Source organism: Lichenostomus cassidix, chromosome 1, assembly GCF_008360975.1.
Source record: "Lichenostomus cassidix isolate B80296 chromosome 1, HeHo_3.0, whole genome shotgun sequence".
Lineage (NCBI taxonomy): Eukaryota > Metazoa > Chordata > Aves > Passeriformes > Meliphagidae > Lichenostomus > Lichenostomus cassidix.
Window position 1 is genome coordinate 33710591 of NC_139479.1, and position 23224 is coordinate 33733814.

At 37.6% G+C, this 23224-nt stretch overlaps 1 protein-coding gene across 1 annotated transcript; it reads right to left on the reverse strand.

Moving 5' to 3' along the window:
* Nucleotides 1-4988: 4988 nt before the first annotated feature.
* On the reverse strand, nucleotides 4989-22842 carry LOC146444502 (interleukin-5 receptor subunit alpha-like). The gene is made up of 12 exons (XM_085056136.1): nucleotides 22757-22842; nucleotides 20971-21137; nucleotides 19101-19299; nucleotides 18620-18774; nucleotides 18338-18485; nucleotides 17678-17786; nucleotides 17404-17591; nucleotides 15410-15546; nucleotides 13763-13907; nucleotides 9843-9930; nucleotides 8586-8673; nucleotides 4989-6167 (listed from the first exon to the last, which is right to left on the reverse strand). The coding sequence occupies exons 3-12, from the start codon at nucleotides 19201-19203 to the stop codon at nucleotides 6042-6044; spliced, it is 1287 nt and encodes a 428-aa protein (XP_084912262.1). The 5' UTR covers nucleotides 19204-19299; nucleotides 20971-21137; nucleotides 22757-22842; the 3' UTR covers nucleotides 4989-6041.
* Between the last annotated feature and the right edge of the window lie 382 nt (nucleotides 22843-23224).

Here is a 23224-nt window from a genome sequence, read left to right on the forward strand (position 1 = left end):
CATCACTTCCTTTTTATTAAATGTCTAAAAGGGATCAGGGATAAATCTTTCTCATCCCATGTGTTTTAAATAAAGCATTTTGTTCTATAAAAAACACCTTGTGAATCAAGATGCTACTGAAATTATTCAAGAGGATAAAGACCCTTGCCAAACTATCACTGAAAGTCTGGGCAAATAAAGTTTGCCTGGAAGATGAAGTTCATCAGTGAAGATGAACTAGGTGACTTTATGAAATCACACAGTTCTGCTGTTTTTTGGGTTTAGGTGTTAGCTGAGCAGTACATTTTGCTATTCTCCTTAAGACAGAGGTCACACACTTGGTTTCAACCCCTCAGTCTGGAAATACATATGATGCCTGAGCCATCCCTCCAAGTGCTCTAAAGATACGGCTGCCTTTGACCAGTGGTCCATTTTCTCTCAAGTAGTGTCTGTAGCAGGAGCCCAGGGAGAAAACAAGAGGACAGCAGTATTCTCCCTGTGTCCTGCAATTTATGAACATATAACCACATGAGTCAGAAGAGTTGAGTTTGTATCTAACAAGCCTTTAATAGATACTTTTTCATCATTTTGTCAAAATTCCTTTTGAGCTCATGTGCATTTTCAACATCCTGTAGCAAGCAGTTTTGTAGTTTAAAAACTAGAGAAAGGTTTCCCCACATAGCAGCCTTTTGCACAAAATCAAGGATGATATGAGTATCTGTTAACTCTTTTGGTCTAGAATATTAACATAATCACCCCATTTGTCACTTTCTCCATTGGTTGAAAAAACAAATGACAGCCAGAAGCTAAAACAAGCTTTAAAATGTAATTTTTTTTTCATCTATATGAATGCAGAATGACAGCTTGCTGGATCCAAACTAATTTTGAGAGTTAATGAAAACATAATAATATTGTTGTATGGCCTGGAATAATAATTCTTTTCATTTTTTCCCTCCACTTTCATCTATTCTTTCCTTTTTTGTAATGTCTTGTTTTGCTTGTCTATTAAACTTGTATTTTTTTAATGTTTGCATATTTTGATTTCACTGCAGCTAGATACATATGATCATGGTTTGTTTAGAAACTTTTACAATATTAGAAGATATTAAGGGGAAAGTTGAGTAAAGCTATGAAAGCCGTATCTTTGACTCAAAGATGTCAATTGCTTTACTGGTTCAGTGTCGGTCTCCAAGTGTCTTCCTGACCTAAATACCAAAAGTATGTTCCCTAAATATTTATCCAAAGGGTAGTGGTTTGATCACCTGCCAGGTTGCAGGAGAACCAGAGCATGGTGACAGGTTTTATATGCAACTGGCATTCAAAGCCGTGACCTGGAATTTTTTTCTGAGATTACGAAAAATAAGCTGATGTGTATATTCTGATGAGATGCAGCAATGTACCTCTAAGCACAACCCTGTGCTGCATCAGTCACCAAAACATTTTTATCTCCCAATGTCATCTTTCTCTTTAAAGTTACTTTGTAGGACCCATCTGGTTCTTTCAATATAAGTAGAGCAGGTTGTACCTGTCAGCTGGCATTGGCTGATCAATTGCCAGCAGATAACTTGCATATCTTCAATGGAAAAATACAGGCAGTGTGCTAAGAACACAACATGCGCCATACACTTAGCCCTAAGGAATATTGGTGCCATTTTCCATACAAATCACATTTCCTTGACAATGTTCCCTCCACATGCATACATGCCCACACTCTTATGCTCTTCATGTGCTTGATAAGTTTGTGTTGCAACCTCCAGCTTCTCTACTTTACAGTGATAAGAATAAAGCAGTGAGCTCAGGCTTCAGCCTAAACACTGTGGCCCAAGCTTCTCTACCCTTGCTCTTGAACAAGGGGGTTTCTGATCAAAACTGCTATTGCTGATTTAATAATGTTGGTCTGAAACATTATGAGATGCCTAGCTTTATGAGATGTTTAGCAAAATATCTCCTTTCACCTGGGTAGAAAAAGCCAGAATAATTAAGTCAAGAAAATGTGGGCATCTACTCTGAGTCTGATCATCTAGTTTCTAATAAGAAAGAGGTGGTCATCCTTTCTTGGACACCTATTCTAGGCTGAGATTGCTGGAGATCTCTCAATATCCTAGTGCCATGGCCAGCTCTGTTTGATTAGACACCTGAACATGAGGAAATTAGAATCTTGGATCTTGTAGTGTATCTTGTCCCTAATAAAGGCCAGATCTTCAATTAAGAGCAGGAAGTGGATTTTTTTTAAATTCTCTCAGCTCAGTTAATGTAACAGACTTGCTCCAAATTGAGCCAGTTTGAAAACCTGAGGAACATTTCTGACTGAAAGTAGCTTGTTTTCACGGTAGGTGACAACGTTGGGCAACCAGACCAGCCTTCGTGCAGAGTCCCAGGGCTGAGGGTTTATTTGCTGACTCCCAACATCCTCTTACAATTATTCTCCTCCAAAAGCAAAGAGAAGAGGTTTTTTTCCTTCAGAAGCTTCAATAAGGTATGTCTGAAATTTCCATAGTCACTGATGTTCAGGAAAAAATACAAATCCTAAATTATGCTCCTAGCCCCAAGTTCCTGTGTGCTATATACACTTGACTGAAGTGGGTACTTGAAGTTAAAAGCATAAAATCAGATAACCCTGACATTATCACCAGGTTTTATGACCCTGATAAAAGGGATTTTGACTCTGTGCATGCAAAAGTGGAGAGGAAGAGCAATCTGTGTGCAATGCACTATCCAGTGTCTCATCAGGTCCCACTTGAGAACCAGAAGGTGAAATCTTATACACAGGAGTATCATTTACCAGTAAGGTAAAGGCCAGAGCTTCATTGACAGGAGCGAGCAAGCCAAGCTGAGTAAGATTTACAGAGAACCAAAGAATCATTTGAATTGGAAGCGATCCTTAAAGACCATCTACTTCCAATCCCCTGCCATGGACAGTGACACATTCCACTAGACCAGGTTGCTCAAAGCCTCATCCAACCTGGACTTGAACACCAGCAGGGATGGGGCATCCAGAGCCTCTCTGGGCAACCTGTTCTACTGCCCCGCCATGCTCACAGTAAAGAATTTCTTCCTAACATCTAACCTAAATCTAACCCCATTTCCCCTTGTCCTACCACTACATGCTCTTGTAAAAAGTACCTCCTCAGCTCTCCAGTTAGGCCCCTTTAGGTATTGGAAGGTGCTATAAATTCTCCCTGAAACCATCTCTTCTCTAGGCTGAACAAACTCTCTCAGCCTGCTCTTCAGCCCCCTGACCATTTTTGTGGCTCTCCTCAGGGCCTGCTCCAACAAGTCCATGTCTTTCCTGTGCTGAGGACTCCAGAAGTGGACATAGGACTTCAGGTAGGGTCTCACAGGAGTGGAGTAGAGGGGGAAGATCACATCCCTTGCCCCGTTGTCCATGCTGGTTTTGATGCAGCATAGGACACGATTGGCTTTCTGGGCTGTGAGCACACATTGCTGGATCATGTGCAGCCTCTCATGTACCAGCAGCCCCAAGGCCTTCCCAGCACAGCTGCTCTGGACCTGTTCGTCTCCAAGCCTTTGTTGATACAGGGGCTGCCCTGACACAGGGGCAGCACCTGTAGTTGGTCTTCTTCAACCTCATGACATTACTATGGGCTGAGTTTGTCCAAGTCCTCTGGATGACATCCTGTCTCTCAGACGTGTCAAGCACACCACTGCTCTTGGTGTCATCGGCAGACTTGCTGAGTCTTTTATATACTGAGGTGTTTAATGCCATACTGAGTGTGGTATAATTTTGCCTTCAAATCATTACCTTTCTTTACATATATATTGCCCATTAATCCCTTATTGAAGAAGAGGTCTTGGATAGGTTTAGAATAATATTTTATTTTAAGTAAAAGTTATATAATTTCATGAATATATTGGTCAACTCTTTCTTGGAAGGGTCCAGATACTGGATTTTGTATCATCAAATTTGCACTTGAGGATTAATTTTCAATACAACTGATGTTATGACATTGTTTTATGTGTCTCTGGAGGTTGCCATGTTCATGCAGGCAGCTCTGTGTATTGACCATGGCTTCTTGTAAGAAAAGCAATTTTGAAAGAATTCTATTTAATGCTTCTATTTTCAGAAAAAATAATAAAATTACTTTAATCTGTATGTTCTCTGTCTTATTTTAAATCCTGGCACTGCTTTTGGGCTTCAAGCACTGCAAGCCAAAACTATATAAAATATATCTATATAAAATATAGATATATAAAATATATCTATATAAAATATATCTATATAAAATATATTTTAAGGAACAATATAATATTCACTGTGGCCTGATTTCACTCTATGAAGTCTGTATTCCAGATGTGAGTGGCCAGTGTAGCACTTTTACCTCGCTTATGTTGTGATTTTTTCATTTTGTCCATTCTGTATCCTCACCAAGAAAGGAATCTGTAAGTTCATGATGCTTTCTAAATGCCTCCTCTAATGATTTTTATCAGAAAGTAGGGATTCTTTCCCCTCTTCTTGAAAATACACATCTGAACATTGGACGATGACATAAATTGTATTGTCTATCCACAGACATGGTGTTTGATCATCCAAAAGAAAAATTATTGTGTTGACTGAGGGTTTTCCCCTCAGCACTCAAGACAGAGTAGATATTACAGGAGTTGTCTCACTGAAAGTTGACTCTACCTGATATCTACAATTTACCTTCTCCCTGATGATTTATGTGGCATCAGACTGACAGGTATGGAGGGGAGAGCACTGATGTTCAAAGGTAAGGCCACCCTTACCTTCTGTAAAAAGTACAGTGCAACAGGAAAAGTAACACTACCTACTAAAGCTGATTGCTCTTTTGCAGTCATTAACCTGATCTTACAGCAAACAAAGTCATTTATAGTCCTTCTGTTGTTCAGACATTTTCAGCTTGAGCTTTCCACTTGTCACAGGTCATTCTTAGTTATAAAGGAGAAATAGTGTGATCTTCCCCATTGTTGTGAGAGAGACCTTCTACCAAAACAAAGAACACATTCAGATGAATCAAGACTCTGCACTGAAGTGAATCTCAGTAATTTTATGTTTCAAAAGCACAAACAAAAATTTTATATTGTTTTTTCATCCAACCAGTATTATTCTGACATGGAAAAATGTTATCAGTAATGAAAGCAAGTAATTTTTAAGTATCTTCCAAACCTTCCAGAAAATTATGTCCATCATTGGTTTGTATTTCCCACCTACAAAAAAGAAATGTCTTCCTTGAAAAATCAATTCCTTCTCTTCCAGTCAAATAAACACTGTCCCAACTAAGAATTAAAATAATCTGTCTTCATTGTGTACCTAAAAATGGACTAGCATAGCTCATCACCTCATGGAATCAGTAAGAAAGATTTCTTTAAAAGGACAGGAGAAAATAAATAGCAAAATTTGGTCAGTTCTGAACTGTAACTTCTCTGAGTTAAACTTATGTAAACAATCCCAATGCAGCAGAAAACTTTGTTTTCTTATCTCAAGTTTTCTTGTTTTACTTATTTCACCAACTGAAAAATTCACAACATTACCTTATGTCTTCACTCATATCTCTTCTTTTTGGTTGATGTGTGCTTACAAAATGCAGTGACTCAGAAAAGGATTTTTTTTTTTTAGTTTTAGAGAACATTTGTGAGATTCTCTTGCTGTTTCCAGAAAGATTCACTGCTTCCACCATTTCTCATGACCACTTCAATCAGATGTTGAATAGCTGGTATCAGATTATTATGAACAGCCAATCTTCAGAAGGTCTTGATCTGTCAGACAGTATTTGGAACCTATTGTAGCATTGTGAAACACTAATTTCATTTTAACCCAAGCAGACCTCAATATCAACTCATACTGTCCGAGATGCTGTAATTTTAGTGGACTGAAGATCAGTTTTTTTAGAGACAAACTTCAAGATAATGCTTTTGCTTGTGATCCAAAGCTAATTACAAGAGTTGCATAATGTCAGAGCACAAAATACTTTAAATTATTGGGCTCAGACAAACTCCCATTTCAGCTGTTCTTTGATCTGTTAGAATATTGTCCACCACATAGAAAGGTGCTCTTGAATGCAGATAAAAAAGGCATATCATCTCTATAGGTCTTCTAACATGAATTCCTGCAAATGTTTCTGCAGTGGAATGTTCTCATCTCTGTTCTCTTCCGGTATTCCTGGAATAACCTCTGAGTTCATCTCCATTTTCATTGACATATTTTGCTGCTGGAGAAAAATTACATTATGCACAACATCTGCATTCAGTGGTATTAAAAATTCTGTACATTGTTACAAGCCCTCTATTTATTTGGCATATCTGGAATTTGTAGAGATTACTTACTCTGTTGCAACTGGAATACAAAGATTACATTAATTACTCTCTCAGTCTACAAGTTGCTCACAGGCAAATTTGCTTAGCTGTTCTGAACCTTAATTTTATTGCTTGACACTCTCCAGGATCCCATGACTCTGTACCTAGGGTTTACATCCAAGTCACAGTCTTGCTTTCAGAGCTTGTATTTATTTGTTGGATAAAATGGATTAATTATCTCAGGACCATTCTCCACAGTTGTCTTGAATCTTTCAGAATGTCCAAAACCAATGTCTTTGCTACTTCATTTGTCAGCAATATATAAAAGACTGATATGTTCCATGTGTTTCATTTAATTTGTCTGTCCTTGAAGTGTCATCAACAGTCACTTTAATCACAAGATCACAGTGTCATCTCAGTCATTTGTTACTATCATGTAGACAGCAATTACCCAACTATGCTGAAGTCTTCCTGTCAAAGGTTTATTCAGTGTTTGTTACAGTTTGGGGACAGAAATCCCTTCTTTCTCTGTCAGTAATATTAGAGATAGTTTTTGTGATGATAATTGATTGTGGTGGGATTTTATTTATATATTGAATACAAAGACTTCTCCGTAGCAGCTTACACAGTTCTAATGTGAAGGGATATGCAGAATATAAACTTGATAGTGATCATTCTGTCTTTATTTCTGCCAGCCCATATTCATAGTCACAACAGTTATTATCACTTAATTTGCTTACAATTAGTGATAAAAACAGGTGAGAAGGACTTTTGCTTAGAAAATGTGATAAATATACTCTTTAACCAGCTGAGGTGAGGGTCAATATGGCACTTTTAGCATCAAATTTGGTCAAATTATATTGACCAGAAGTGTCAGAAATTATTCTGAATCTTGAGAATAAGAGACTTGGCTTCAGGTTAGTTCTGGAGCTCTGGAGCTTTTGTGAGAAGATGATTGTGATGAAGAAGAGTAGCACAGTCTGCTCTGAGGAGCAAGCCCAAGGCTTGTGGAATGAACTCCAGGTGCAAGTTCAATACACTTCCATCTTGCAATTTGTCATTTGAATATATAGAATATACACATCATTTTCCCCACAAATTTGTTTTGTGAAGGTAAAATTAAACAAAACAAGCCATTCCCCTTGCCTCACAACACAAATTATAATTCCTGGATTGAGATGATCTGTGGTTTCTATCAGAGTTTGCAATCACGTGGATACAAAAAAAAAACCCACCAAAACACAGTATTGGAAGGCATACATCTTTCCCTTGGGAAAGAAAACAGCGTAAGGGAACACACTGGGAATTGCTAGTTAAATTGCTGAATGTGCTACTAGAAGATATTTTGATATTGCAGTGTAACTACAATAATATGGCAGAAATCCTGCAGAGGCTCTGAACAAATATTTTGAGTACATGGAGCAGAGAAAATCATCATTACACTTTTCTGGTTCAATGGTGTTTTCCACCAAAAAAAAAGCCATGTTTGGGCACACCTGTGCCTTCTCTTCGTGTGTTGCAGAACCAGGCAAGAAACAATCTTACTGCGCCTCCTAGAACACAGTTCACTGTGTAGCTTCCCTGGAGTTACACAGCTCTAAACTGCCTGACTAGCACATTTTTTTCCTGTAACTCACACAATGACAGCAATAAGAAACTTTGAATGTGAGAGCCAAGGAGCTCCATTAATGACAGTCATAAAAATATTGTAAATATTTAGTCTTTGTTTTTCCAAGGTGACTAAAATCTTGTAATCTGGCATGAGATAAGCAAGCACCTGAATTTACAGCACATCAGCTCCTCTAAAGTAAACACCTCTGCATATGGCTTTGTCCCACAGCAGGGGCACAGCGGGGGGAGGTTATGTTGTGTGCATTGTGGAGCCTCCTCCTATTTGCTCTAAGAATGTGCATATTTACTACAGCACAGCCAATGGCTTGCAGATCTCCACAAAAAAATTCCCTTTGATAACTGGCCTACATGCTTACATGTATAACATCCCATAACTGACTATTCTTCAGAGAGTCAGGGTGATCACTCCTTAAAATGTTGGCCCACTGAGTGTGGATATGCTGAAACACCTTGAGGCACACTAGACATTTCAGTTCCCTGAGGTTTTTCTCCTTCTTGTCTGCTGAGATCATTGTCCTGTAACCTCCACAAGTTTTCTGTTCTCTTCTGGCTTCGCTACAAATGTTGCGCATACCTTTTTCCCTTTTTTTTTTTTTTTTTGTTTTTAATCACTTGTTTCTCCAAATGCAATGTTTACCATTCCAATTGGAAGTAATACCATGTGTGTCAATGTAGTGAGAGAAAAAAGACAGCCACACTACCTGGTGGTGAGTCTCATCTGCCAACCAGCTTTTGATATTATCTGAAGGATGTGGAACAGGCGTGGTTATAACTTCCAGGCATCTATATCTACAAGACAGAGAAACAGACATTCAACTATTCTTGTCTGCAGGAACAGATCAGGCATTAATGATTTGTAATATATATTCCAGTTCCAAGACAGGTATCTGCTATTTCTAAAGCCATTTAAACTTTTTTTCTGTTTTTTTCACTGCAGACAATTTTCTCAACATTTTCCCTAGCTCTTCTTCAGCTGACTGGTTTCTAACCTGCCAGAGTTTTAAAAGGACTGGATGGATATACAGAAACCTATGATTTCTACACAAATATTATTTCCAAGCAAAGTGAGAACTTGTGGCATGCTACTGTCTATAGCTTAAAAAAAGAGTCCTATGTGTTCTTTCCATAATTAAAAATTGATAACTACTTTTACACAAATCAGGAACAATAATTAGTCATTACTTAAACAATAAATTTATTTTTAATAGATGTTCCATCTACATACTACACCTTCCAAATATTAAGGTTTCTTGAATTATCATCCTATTCTGGACAAGTTTGTTTCTCAGTGCAAGAAAGCCTATGTCAATAGGAAAGCTAATTAGCCAAGCAGAAAAATAGTGGCATGGAGATAGTTAGCTGCATTAACTTTTGGTGGGTGTAGGACCACTACTGTTACTTTGCTCTACTAATAATATCAATAGCACAGCAAAGGAAATCCCTTCCATCAGCCTGACTTCCCTTTTTTATCTATTTCTAGTAAACGGTCCAGCTTAGAGTGAAAGACTGCTTTCATAACACCCATGGATTATGAAATGAAATTGGGCAGCATGACATACCGTTCATCTTTGGCCTGATTAATATTGGTGGCCTCAAATGCAGAAACTGAAGGTACAGGGTAAACTCATACTGAGGGTAAGAGGCAGTTGTCAGAGCAAGATTAAAAATGTCATTTATAGTGGCAGAAAGACATCTGAGAGTAAGGTGTGAACTGGATCTGGGGGGTATTGTGGTGGGAGCTGCGAGAGAAGAGTTATAAGTCTCAGTGTCTTACACTATGTCATACTGCCAAGCACTGCTTTGTTAGACAATAGTTGGAAATGCATAATTAACTGCTTCTTGTCAACATAATTTATCTGAGAATATCTGTGTTTGACTTTTATCCATTGTATTATTTACCCTCATCCTGACCCCTTTTCCACCAGAAATTTTTACAGCCGTCCAGAAATGTACACTACCTTCTACATGCATACATCACCACACCTCCAAGGAAAATCAGAGGACAGAACAATGTGAGGCTTAGCAGGAGGATATCCACTGTCTTCTCTTGGAAAGAAGAGGGAAAAGTTATGTTAATTATATGAGAGAGGCTAGGGTAGTTCATAAATGGATGAATTACATATAGATTCATAAATACTGCACTATTCCTGAACTGTCATAGGTTTAAAGAAACATTTCCTGGAGAATTTTTAGGGGAAAAGGCTTCTGACTTCAGCACTGCTGTTCCTTCCTCCTTTTAGCACTCAGCCTTGCTGCTGTCTTTCTCCAACACTGCCTCTTGCTGCATTCCTCTCCAGCAGACTCCATTCCCTCCTTTTCCTGGAATCCTGCTCTCACATGCTGGGCATGGCCTGTCCTGCCACTGGATACTTCCATGATAGAGCCTTGATTCCTTTGGATATCAAACCCTCTGTCCATCTGCTGTTGGCACTCCTGCTGCTGTTCCAGCTGCTCCAGAGTTCCTACTGTTGCTACCTCCCATCTCCACACACCATGAGTCCCCTGCTCCTGCCTCCTCACTGCTTCTCAGCTGTGACTGATTTAAGGTAAAATAAAAATAATAGCATTTTGTCAAACAAAATATTCTCTTTGACTCAAGAAACAACATTTGGTTTCTATTATACCTACATTTTTAACTCTGCTTGGCACAGGCCTAAAGAGATGGCATCAGTACATATTTATACTGTTCAATAAATAATTCCTCTTTGTACATTGCATTTCTTCCTCCAAAATACCTGAAACACCAAAATACCAATGTATTTCATTGACTCAGAAATGTTTTTCTGGCAAATTTTATTTTTTGTTTAATATCTAATTTTAGAACCACAACTAGTTTGGATTGGTTTTAACTAAGTACTTTGAAGAGAAACAGCCAGGAACAGCTCTTAAAATGTTAATAGTCTGAGGCCAGTTAAACAGTAGTTTTAGGATCAATCTAGATCAAAATCAAAGAAAAAAAGAATGGAACAAAAGTTCTGAGTTTGAACTCATCTATTTCCACAAATTTGATGTGAAACCAAGAAAAAACTCAAAAACTTTTGGGCAGAACTTATAAGAATATGCTTTATCTTCTGTAAAGTATAAAACTACTTTATTCACTCTAAGATAACAAGGAAGTTATTTTCTTCTTGCTTTCTGAGATGATGGCTCAGAAAACTTATTCTGAACAAGCTCTGGGCTGCGTAGTACATTTTTTTTTTTGTTTGTGGTAATTGTTCTGCATCATTCTGCTCCCCCTTTATCATGCACACACCCAGGAGAAGAGGAAGCTCTGGTCTTATCATCAGCTGAACCACAAAGACGTTTGCTTCTCCTGCTTTCTTACTTCTTGCATTTTGGAAAGCAGCAAGAAAAAGAAGCACATTTATTCTTTTGGGTACACCATTTCATGGTGGTGTTTTTTTTCAGATGCAAATGCTCCAAGTTTGACAGAAATAACAGAACTTCGAAACCAAAGCAAGTGGCTTTGTTTGCAAAAATGCAGAACACATCTGAATTACTATTAACTTCAAAGCAGTCTATGAATGCTCATCAGCTCTAAAAATTATACCAATTATTTCAAGTTTCTACATATGAATAAAGCTGATTAAACACTTCTTTTTTTAGCAGAAAGTTTCTATAGTAAACAGCTCAGTTCAGGTTAAATTGGGAGATTTTTTCAAGGGCATGTGCTAATACTAATGGAGAATGTTTTCCCCATGAGAAAATTAGCAAATTCTTTTCATGTCAAAGGAACATTTCAGAACAAATATTTTAGTTATGTTTTGAATTATGTTATTTCATTTTGATGTTTCAGCTTTATTTTAAATGGAAGCTGATATGCCTTTTTAAAATGTATTCTTAAAGAAATGTTGCACATTTCTTAGATGAAACAGTGGAATGTCATGGAGAAACAAACTAAAAGCAGGTCATGCCATGCTTCTTCAAGGCTTTCAGTAGAACGAGATTCTGCAACACCAGAAAAACACACAAATTTCAAAATAAAATATTGAATGGATGTTCCTCCTTTCAGGCTACTTGCATAAAGTCCATGTATAAATGTCCCCAGTTAGAAGCAGATAGAAGAATTTCCACAGAACACAGAGTAAAATGAACAGAAAAATTTGTCTGGGCTCAGAGGAGATATTTAAAGAAATTTGGCTGAGTACATGACTTTCCAATGGAATATGTCCACAGATCCATTTATAAGAGCCACTGATTGTTCCCATGGAGCAGGGAGGGAAATTGCTGCATCGCAGGAAATGTGCACATGTGCAGTACACTCCAGGGTAAATCAGCATGCTGCACTGAACACATACAGATATTACAGCTTATATGCCATGGTGGTCTTGTCCATCATAAACTTTCCAGCAGTGGAGGAAACATGCTGTGATTATTGAACCTCAACAACAGCTGTAGAGGAAGCTGGGAAAGCAGCACTGTTGAAAACAGCTAAAGGAGACTAGCAGATGCTGAGAGCAAAGTTTGGTAGGCTGGAACCAGAATGGGTGACTTCTCAGCTCCATTTCCTTCTTCTGGAAAAAGACTGCCAGGGAGCAAGTAAATCTACATTCCTTCACCCAGAAAAACTCTTCTGATTTCCCCTGTCTACACCTCAGATGTGTCCTGCCTGATGCCAGGCAGACAGACCAGGCAGACCCCTCCTAGGCCAATGCTGTGGTCCTAGACTCACTTTGTCTTCAGTGAGAAGAAAGGAGAATCTCTAAAGAGCGTTTCAAGACTTTCATGGCCAGAAATGTTGTCTCCTTCACCACAGTGAGCATGAAGGGCAATTAGGTTTCTCTCTCCAGCTACTTCAAGTGGAATGCTTTTGAAATTGAATTAATTAATTTTGGCCAAAAAAGGTTTCAGCAGACCAGTAGGATATAGTGAGGCATCTGATAGAGTAGGCAGCCAACATCCAGTAAACCCTATTACTGGATTTACATTCAATCCATTTCAAAAATAATAGTGTCTAGCCTGGCATTTCCCGTCCTCAGATAAATATGTATTTGAAGCTCGATAGATCAAAAAGCCATATTCCAAAATACAAAGTCTGTTGCATTAAATAATGATACTTGCTTTGTTTTGCTACCAAGAAATAGTACTGTACTTTCTTTTGCATGCCAACACAGAGACACAAGTTTCTATCTAAAAATACAGCATCACACCATTGTACTACTTCCCCTCTGCCTAACCTGATGTCAGGAAGTTTCGGCACGTAGTCCACTATTTTTGTGACTTTCCATTTTTCTCATTTTCTCAGAAAGCACAAGTTTCCCTTGTAAGCACACCAACATTAAATTGTCTTCAGAGGGGATGAAGGAGAAGTATTGCAAGGCTCTTGTTTACTTAGTGCTCAAGTGAGCTGTAAGGGTCAGAGCATATATATTTAAATGAGAGCCAAACTATTCCCTACCTCTGTCAGATAAGAAATTATTCCACCAATGTAATAAAAGAAATCTTAGACTTAGTCCTTAATGACTATGTGGTTTGATGAATGTTATGACTTTTCTGGATTTCTTGGCTTACTAACTCCAGTTGGAAGCAATTTTAGAGATACTTGGGCTGTTGTTTACAGGGCTATCAGGCAGGGCATGAGGGGATGGTGGTGTTGGGACCTTGTCAGCTGCTGACCATTATTGTTTCCTAAAGGCTGTCAAGGGTCAGGTGTAATTTAACTCAAGAGAATAGCCCTGTAAAGGCCAGGGAAGTAGAATTCAGACTAAGGACTCCACTACAGCAGAGCTGTGTGAGCCTGGTGTCTGCCATGGACCCCTAGGCACTGCGTGACTCAATAAAACCACCTGGAGAAGAACAGAGGCAATAATGACGTAAATGTATTGAATGGTAATAACTGATAGTAACAGTTATGAATAGCAAGTACATGATTACTTACCATCGTGAATAAATACTGGTTCACTCCATTCACTCCAGACCTTGTTTGCTATGCAAATCTCTTTCTTTACTCTCACTTGTGCTGCACATTTTTTTGCTGGCTTATGAAATGGATAGTTATAGTTCTCTGCAGTGACATTTACAATCTATCAAGAGAGGTTTGGGGGGTTATTTTGAATGATTTTGCGTTGCACTGCAAACAGATATAAACTAGGTATGTCAAATACTATTATTTACATCTCCAACTAGTAGGGAGAGATTTTCAGAACAAGTTCTTATGCCCAGACACAATTTGACTCTTATCTGATGAGTTTTAAAACTCAGAACTGAACACAAAGAGAGACTTGAACTGATAAGATGGAAGGAGGTATCATTTATGGCAGGACATTAAGATATTTGAAAACACCAATTCCCCTTCCATTTTTTATCACACCTTGTACAGGAAGAACACAGTAACTATGGAACTGCAAGTTTCAATATTTTGGTGTGAGTAGTGTGCTAAACTTGCATCTCTGGTAAAATAAAATATTGCATTTTTCATCTGAAGTATGTCCACTATTTTTGTGACTACCTTGAAAGATCTTTACTTGTGCCTATGAAAGAAAGCATTTCAAAATCACTTCAAAAGATCAAGCCCAAACATGGAGTTTAAAGCAGAGGGATCTCTAAATCATCCACCACTTTCGAAAACTGAAGCAAACTTCTGTAAATAAAAAATGTTAAGAATTTAAGATGGAATAAAAAATAGAAAGCAGGAGAGAAAAATCTTGCTTGTGAAAGTTAAAAATGATGTTAGGAGGTTACAAAGTAGAATGTATGAATCTCATACACAGGCATGGAATCTTTGCTTCTTTGCCGTTAGGAAAGCATGATCTGTTCTCCTCATGCTGACTGGTGTGGTGTAGATTGTGGATTTGACCCCGTGTACATTACTTCTTTCTCTTCCTTTTAGGACTCTTCTAGTTCTGGTGTCTATTAATATTTTGTGCTGCCCAAATCCCAATATTAAACTTCAGGTGAAACTCAGCAGCTAGACTGGCAAATTAGTCACAGCCTACATCACACATGTGACATGCTGGTCATATACACTTGAAAAACATTTGACCTTTGCCTAAGAGTACAGAACGATTGACTCAGTTTGTGGTTCAGTGTAATCCACAGACCTTCTTTCTTCTGTGTTGCCGCCTATATTTTAATTCCTTATTTTGTGTTGACACATTTGAACTGTATTTCCTAATAATAGGATTTTCCTTATTACTGAATTTTGCCTTGATTTCAGACTTAGCCTACATTTCAGATTCTAATCTTGTTTCCCATGGTTCTTGTCAACCCTTCCTGTCCTTCAGACAATACTTCTTTTTCTATAACAAAAAAAGCCAGTACAGTGCATGTGATACTAATGCACAACTCAAATTTAATATAGAAGAAAAAAACATCCAATTCACTTCAATGCAAGCCTGCCTCTGAAAGATTTCATAAAATTCATTGATTTTTCACTTTTTACCAGAAAGAAAAATTGGACTATTCATTAAAGACAATGAGATTTCTTTAAAGTTTGTTTGAGATTAAATTCTCTTAAATATGAGGGATGCCTTGTTTTTATGGAAGTTGTTATACAGACTGTGTGCATTACCAAAAAACTGATTACCTTATGATCTGTTATTTTCACTTGATACAAAAAACACTTCTTTCTTGCTGAACCAATAGTAGGTGGAGGTTTCCAGTGAATTTTAATACTTCTGTTTTCAAGGGAAACTGAGATGTTGATTGGTGGATTCAGCTTCTCTGAAAAATAAAAAGCACAGAGACCTTCTGTACTTCATGCTCTTTCTCACATTTATGCTGATGTGAAACAAATGAAAGTTGATTAGTCCTTAAAATTCACAGCTGAGTATTTTGGAGTTTGCCACACCCAAAGGAGACATTCAGTGAGTGACACATTTTCTTTAAAGTTGCTGCTCACTGAGTGTCTCAAAATAGACAGAGTTGGGTTTTTTCACATATCTTTCTAGGAAAGGCAGCAAGAGTGGGCAGGAGGAGCAGGTCCTCGCTAGAGTCGGTATTGGTGTTGAGGAGACCTCGATTTTCTGAAAATCATGGGTTAATGTAGGCTGGAAGGGACCTTGAACATCATCTAGTTCCCCCTCTCCTGCCATGGGCAGGGCCATCTCCCACTCGACCAGGTTGATTAAAGTCCCATCCATCCTGTCCTTGAACATTTCCAGTGATGAGGTGTCCACAACTTCTCTGAACAACCTGTTTTCCAGAGAACCTGTCTGATTCAATACATGAAGATTTCTGCAGATGCTTAAGAAATATCTCTCTTTCTAAATGAGCAGGCAAGGACTTGCTACAGAGGAAGTACAGGATCGGAAGCAAGGGATATTTGAGTCCCCAGGATTTTAGCCCAGGATTTATATAAGCAAGTCTACAGTTGTTTTTAGCACGTTAGGGCACTGATCCTCAGTGTGTGCTGCAGTACCCAAACATCCCCAACCCTTCCCAGCTGCTGCTGCGCTGCTGTGAAAGGAAGAACCGCAGCTGGAGTTTTCTGAAAAAGCCCTCCCAGCAGAGGCATAAGTAACCGGCAAATTTCTGTAGCCAGGGTCAGCAAGGTCTGGGGATGACACAGCTGCACTGTGGTGCCAGTGAGAAAAACCAGAGAGAGGCAGAGACGGTGAGTGGCAGCACGACTGGTCCATGCTGTGCTTGCTGTAGCAGCCTTTGAGGGTGGGGGCACGTCATGAGCCATGAGAAGAGTAAGCAGCAGCTTTTTTTTGTTTGGTCTCTGAAATGCTGCTCCCAGACCATGCCTCCCTTCTGCAAGGATATCAGTAATAGGCAACATTTCCCTTTCAGCCTTTTGTTAGATGTCAGATTATAGCTGGCTCTGATTGCAGTGTAAAGCTTTAGGTAAAGCAAACAATTCTAATGTCTTAGGAAAGACTAAATGAGCTCTAACTCAGAATAAATTCTTATCATTTTGAATTATATTTTTGCTATCCCTTGAGCTATGACTGATTCCCAGGTTACAAGTCTGGAATATGATCAACATCTTAATGATTTAAAAGGCATTTGAATCTGCAATCTGTGCTAAAATTCAGGTGAATTTCTTACCCATGAGATTAATTCAAACTTCCCAGAGAAGTTAGGAAAAGTAATTTTATATGATCATTCAAAACTGTTGATAATTAAAAATAACTTCCAAGATATTTTTAACTTAAAAAATAAATAAAAATGCTACTAATGTTTGAGAACATTCGTATTCTTAAATTCAGGTTATAAATGAGATGTGACTATTTATGCTCTTTTTCTCAATCACACTTGCTCAGCACTATTAAAAAAGAGAAAGAAATGGATAAAAGAAGGGTGTAATGCTTTTAAGTTTCATTTTCTCACAGTCTTACCTATTTTTAAATCAAAATTATAGATAAACAATGTTATTAAACCGGAGACAAAAAATTAAAGACTTTGAGCCATAATCAGTTTTGTTTAATCTTCGTGTAACATTCCCACAGAGATGAATGCCTAAATAGTTAGAATTAATATTATGACCTTGTCACACCTATTTCCTTTTTTTGTTTTCCATGAAATAATTAATAAATGAACTTTTCCTAATAAACAATAATAGGCAATTCTTACCTATTGCCTGAGGTGTGAAAGCTTTGTAATAAGACAGTCCTCTTGAACTGTTTCTCAGATCTCTCACAGTTATATTTAAATTGATTTTCCTTGATGGTTGGAAATATATTTCTTTCATATGGCATCCAATATTTTTCTTCCTTGCATTTTTTATATATTGCTGGCATGCAAAAACTTTTCCTGCATGTCTGTGAGAAGGAAATATAAGTTTTTTTAAATCAAAGACTTAGTTCCAAAATAATGGTTTCATGATTATTCTGCTAAATATCCTTACCTGTATGAGGTAAAGAGCTGTATATCTTCAGGAGCTTCTGCTTTGATATGCCAGGTGCAATTGAATAAAGAAATGTTATATATGATGCATGAAAGATTCTGAATGTAGACTGCAACAAAGAAATGGTAAAAAGAGTCATGTTTATTTTACATTGATTTCCTAAAACAGCATGATGATCGCCTTTACAAACCCACTATTGAGCCTTATTTCTAGAAGCATGAAAAAGTGCTACGTGATAAAAAATAATCTTTTTCTTTTTAGACACTGAAAACTGGGAAGCATGTCTTCTATTTACCACAGTCCTACCAAACCAATTAAAACTAAATTAAAAGCTCTGCTCTTTTAAGATTTGCTGAAATCATGTGATACAGAAGGCAACCTTCATGAGACATAAGTTGCTAGGGAAAATGGAAAGAGTGGCTGGGTCATAATGACGTCTTGCTCAACAGAGCTGGAGTTTTCTGAATCTGAACATGTCTAATAAAGGAAAAAAATCTGCAATATCTCAAGGTATTATGAACCATATTCTAAACATATCTGTAAAAAAAAAAAAAAAAAGAGTAGCAGAAGATAATTATGAGCTTTCATAAATTCCCCATGAAAGACAGGACATTATCATAAATGCTTGTATGACTTAACAAGAAGTAGGAAATAGCTGACCTGGAGGTGCCTTGTAAGTAAATTCTGTCCAGTCACTCTCCTTAATTATCTCTTCTGTTTCTTTTGCAAAAAGCTGTGTCTTAACTTTAGCATTAAAACCAGAGTGTAAGTTAAGATGTATTATCTTTTCCTTCTCCTGCAGTCTTTCCTAAGAAAAACATGAAGAAATTCCATGAATGTAGACAGTTATAAGTATTGAAAGGGAAATAATGCAAATTCATCTACTGAATGATGAAATATATTATTTTACTTAAAACTATGTGTAACCTCTGAAGAACTTACTTTTCTTTCCTTGGTGGTATTGAAGAACTTATAAATCAAAAGATAGTTCACAGTGTATTTCTTGGTTTCTTCTTTTGTCAGGTTATTTTTCCAGGACAAAATGACTCTTGCATCATTCTTGGTGATCCACAGGACATTACGTAGCCTAAGTGCATCTGCAATTACAATGATATTACACAGAGAAAGAGAGGATCCTCCACTGTGTACAGAAAGGATTTTTCCTTCAGCAAGGCTTGCATGCCCAGTAGCTCTACCAGGACCTCTGTTCTAATATGGAGCAGGAATTTCTGAGCTTTGTTGAATATGACTTTCAGCAGTGAGAATCACTGCTCTCTGCAGCTCTCAAAGTTAGTTGATTCACTTTTGCCTGTCTTGGACACCTCTCCTAGCGCAGGTCTCTGTGGGCTGTAGAAAATGGCTTGGCAAGTTCACATAAGATATCTGGTATGGTTAGCATAGGATGAACTGTTACTCTACTTACCCTTTAGATCTTGTTGTCCACTTGCCAGGATTGTGGCAAACAGTGTCTTATGCTGGAAAAAGCTTAATATCAGCAGGACAGGAATGACAGTGACACGTGCCATAGCAAATGCTTTGGGCCACAGTCTGAAGAAACTGAGACTCTTTAGTTCCAAGTTTGGTTGAAAAAGCAGTTAGAACATGATGTTTTCATTTTGCATCTGTGAAATATTAGGAAAAAGTCACCTAGATGCTTAGAAGGTACAAAATATAGATATCAAATGACATATGCTTGCAAGTCTGGTTGATTGGTGCCTGCTGTTCCCAGGATGTTTGTGTCCAAGGCCACTCTTTAACTGGGTGCCAGGGCCAGAGAGGACATGAGCCATAGTGCACTGGTTTTCAGTGAGAGCACAGCTTGGATTTCAAGCCAAGACCTCAGATACGACAATTCTGTCACTGCAAGCAGTTTAGGTAGGGCCCACCTGACATAATTATGACTAGACACAAGCCCAGTGGCTCTATTTGTACATGTTATCTAGCCTCTTGTGACTGTGGAGAACTTTCATTTCTAGACTGTGATTTGTGTTACCTGGTTTAGGAGAATATGAACTGTAAGAAGGGGTCAATCCTGCCATTTGAAAAAGTATCAGTAAGAGTATTTCAGGTGTTTGCTAAATTTGGAATACAGTGAGTAAACAGATTCAGACTGATCAAAGTTTAGTAAGAGAGCGTTGCTATTTCTCTGAAGGGTGAATATTCATTCAAAAGTTGCTTTAATGGAAAACAATGTCTGAGACCTTCTTCTTCGTGTTCAGAGACTTTCACTCACTAACTGGTTTATCTTGGCTCTGATTGTTTTCCGTTTTAAATTCTCAAGACATATTGTATCCAGGGATCAGCACTTGGAGCCATATCAAAATGTTCACAATACATTGGCTGACAAGTGGCACTGGCCATGTAGAGGAAAATGTGTGAATGCTCAGCACATAAAAAAAATCTGCAATGAAATTTCATGGGAAAAAAAATACATATACACTTAAAAATACGTGCATACACAGATTAATTTATAATGTTATTTTGCCAAAATTCAGTGAAAAAGAGATCACTTAATGAATGCTGTCATTGTTTTTCAAGTGCTGTGAAAAAATCATAATAAAAAGCTCTTAAGGCAGAGGTTTCCCCATCTGGTTCATTCTGGACTGATCTCAGCTGTAGCACCATCAGCAGCTACAATATGCATGCACATGACCAGCAAAAAGAGTAAATTCTCCTGCTTGATGTGCCCAGGTAAGAAGCCAGTTCTAATTGTCTGGAGAGGGAAGGGGTGAGCTTTGCCATTAGTGGTGCTTCTGGAACAGTATGGTGTGTGGCAAGAGAAAAGGTCAGGGAAAACATAAAATAAATATAAAATATAAAATATAAAATATAAAATATAAAATATAAAATATAAAATATAAAATATATAAAATATAAAATAAATCTAGAATAAAAATTAAAAATATAAAACATAACATATAAAATATAAAATATATACAATTTACTATTTGACATACTCATCCCTCTCCAGGGAATGGAGCAATTAAAAACAGTTCTTGGAATATATAAGTACTTTATTTAAATTAGGAGAAAGGGAAAAATGAGGATGGAAAACACCAAACCAGTTGAAATATTTGTGGCTAATATTGACGACTATTTTTGAAGACACAAGTCAAAAGGGGATGTGGAACAGGAAAAGGAACAAAATAAATCTTACAGCAGCAACAACGTTTGGTGTTAGAAACAAAAATGGACATAATCTGTGAGGCAGTATAAATGCAATTAACTGTAGAGAGGACACAGAGGGCCTGACAAGGAAGATTTTTAAAGTCTGAGTAAAAAAGTCATCTAACCTGAGTCAGAGAAAGACATTTCAGGTGAGCCCAGTGCTGTTTCCCCAAGATGAGCTGTTCCTATGAGTACCTTTTGTACAGGACTGAGAGGCTCTTCTCCACTCAGTGTGCAATGAGCTCTTGCACCTTCTCCCAGGGGTGCTGTGATGCTGGACAGTGTGTGCAGGCTGCAAAGAGAACAAATATATGGAAATCAGGTGCCTGGAGAGCTACTAAAAGTATTAGAGATGTATGCGCAAGCTCACATCCCTAGTTCAGTAGCTGCAGGTGCTGGGGGGTTATTTAGAGAATGGGCTGCAGGAGGTGGCCAGACTTGTGGATTATTTCTGAGTAACATCTCCTGCTACTGCTGCAGGCAGAACAGCAGAAGGACAGCTGGGCTGACCCCAAAGGGTATTTCTTATGTTTATATACAATTAATTAGTCCACAGAAAACAGTAAAGTGAAAGCACTGCAGCATAATTACACCCAAAGTGACCAGGAGGGAACAAAAAGCTGTCCATACATAAAAAGATTTTGATTCACAACTTGTCAAAGAATATGTATTTTCATTTATGCCAGCATAGAAGAGCTGGAAGACAGATCATCACAGATTTCTTTTCAGACATATGTAGACAGGACTTTGGGGTCCTCACTCTGTGCTACAGAGAGCTTTGAGTTAGCATATGGTGCTGAAATTCAGTCATTGTTGTGCAAAATGAAATTCATTGCCGGAAAATTTTTTCCAATAAGACTCTCTGGTTCTTTTGTCTCTGGAAAAATGCACACTGGTCAAATACACTTGCAGACAGTCCAGTTAATCTAGTGGGATAGAAATTATCTCAACAATCTAAATCATCTAAAAAATAACCATAAAGAAAACAAACAAACAAACAAAAAAAACCCAACCAACCAAAAAAAAACCCAAATAACCCCCCCCAAACAAACAGACAAACAAACAAACAAAAAAAAAAAAAAACCACAAAAAACCACACAAAAACCCCCCAAAAAACCCCAAACCAAAATACTTTCCAAGCACTGTCCTGTCAAAAATGTTGCTGCCCAGCAATGTCTGATTTACAGCAATGGGTTGTTGGAGTAAAAGAAACGGAAGAAAAGTAAGGGGAGCAGCCAGCCCATCCACCTCTGCAGCTGCAGACATTGTAACTGTTTGTGCAAAGCCCACCTGGTGAATTTGGGAAGTAGACAGTCAGGGCAAGAAAAATGAAAATAGCTAAAACAAGCTTCACAAAATTTAAGAGCTGTTACTTTAAGTGGCTGAAAAATAAACTCCTTAAATTTAAATCTACACTGTCATTGTGTTAGAATAAAGTTATTTTTGAGAAGTTTCTGGGGCTGATTATTATATCCTCCTCAATGCAAAATTTAATTTTTTAATAAATAGTTTTTATATACATATCTTTTCTTCGAGGAAAAAAAAAGTAAAATTGTCAAAAAAAGACAACTTCAAGTGGTCTTGAAAATTTTGTTGTATCTAATTTGGAAAGGAAATTCAACCATTAAACAATGAAATCATTATTCATTGTTCTAATGTACAATCTTAAATAAAGGAAATCACAGGGACTGTTTGTCTGATTAAGAGTACCTAAAACTTACACTTCATTTAAGGATGTCAAGTCATATTTTTCAACACTCCCCACCCCCCATCACATATTTGATAGTAAACAATGTAGAAATTGATCAATGAATGATGAAATAACAATATAGGGCAAATAAATTTTAAATCTCTTGGTAACTGAGAAGTCAAAAGAGGAATACCATTTATATTCTTTTTTCCAAAACTTACCTTAATTTTAATGCTTGTTAAACCCTGGGTACCTAAGCATCATTTGGGCTAAGAAGCAGGACAGACCAGCACTGGAGGATGTCTTGATTTAGGACTACAATGAGAAATTGATTCAAGAGACTTCCCTTTTCACAAGGCACTCCCTCAGAAAAGACCATTGTCAGGGCCACTTCCCACTGAGGGGCTGAAGCACACCTCTGAATAAGCAAACACCAACTGGAACCTTACCCAAGTTCTTTGAAGTACCTCTAAGGAGACACATCTCTGCATGACTAACTCTGAAGTCAGAGCTGTTACTATTTTTTCATTTTTGTATATGGAAAAAAAACATTTCAAAACTGTTTACATATTGTAATAAGTTTTTATCTTTTAAGAAGAAGTCAAATTAAAGAAGAAATTAAATCACACAGTTCAAGTGTGACTATGAAATTAGGATCCCAGAAAGATCCTATCCTACTTGCCATTGTT

Excerpts from the sequence above, each read along its gene's own strand:
- LOC146444502 (XM_085056136.1), bottom strand. The coding sequence starts at position 19,203 with ATGGCACGTGTCACTGTCATTCCTGTCCTGCTGATATTAAGCTTTTTC. Across the intron at positions 17,592-17,677 it reads CAGCTCTTTACCTCATACAG|ACATGCAGGAAAAGTTTTTG; the intron begins GTAAGGATATTT and ends TCCTTCTCACAG. Across the intron at positions 15,547-17,403 it reads TTTCACACCTCAGGCAATAG|AGAAGCTGAATCCACCAATC; the intron begins GTAAGAATTGCC and ends TTTATTTTTCAG.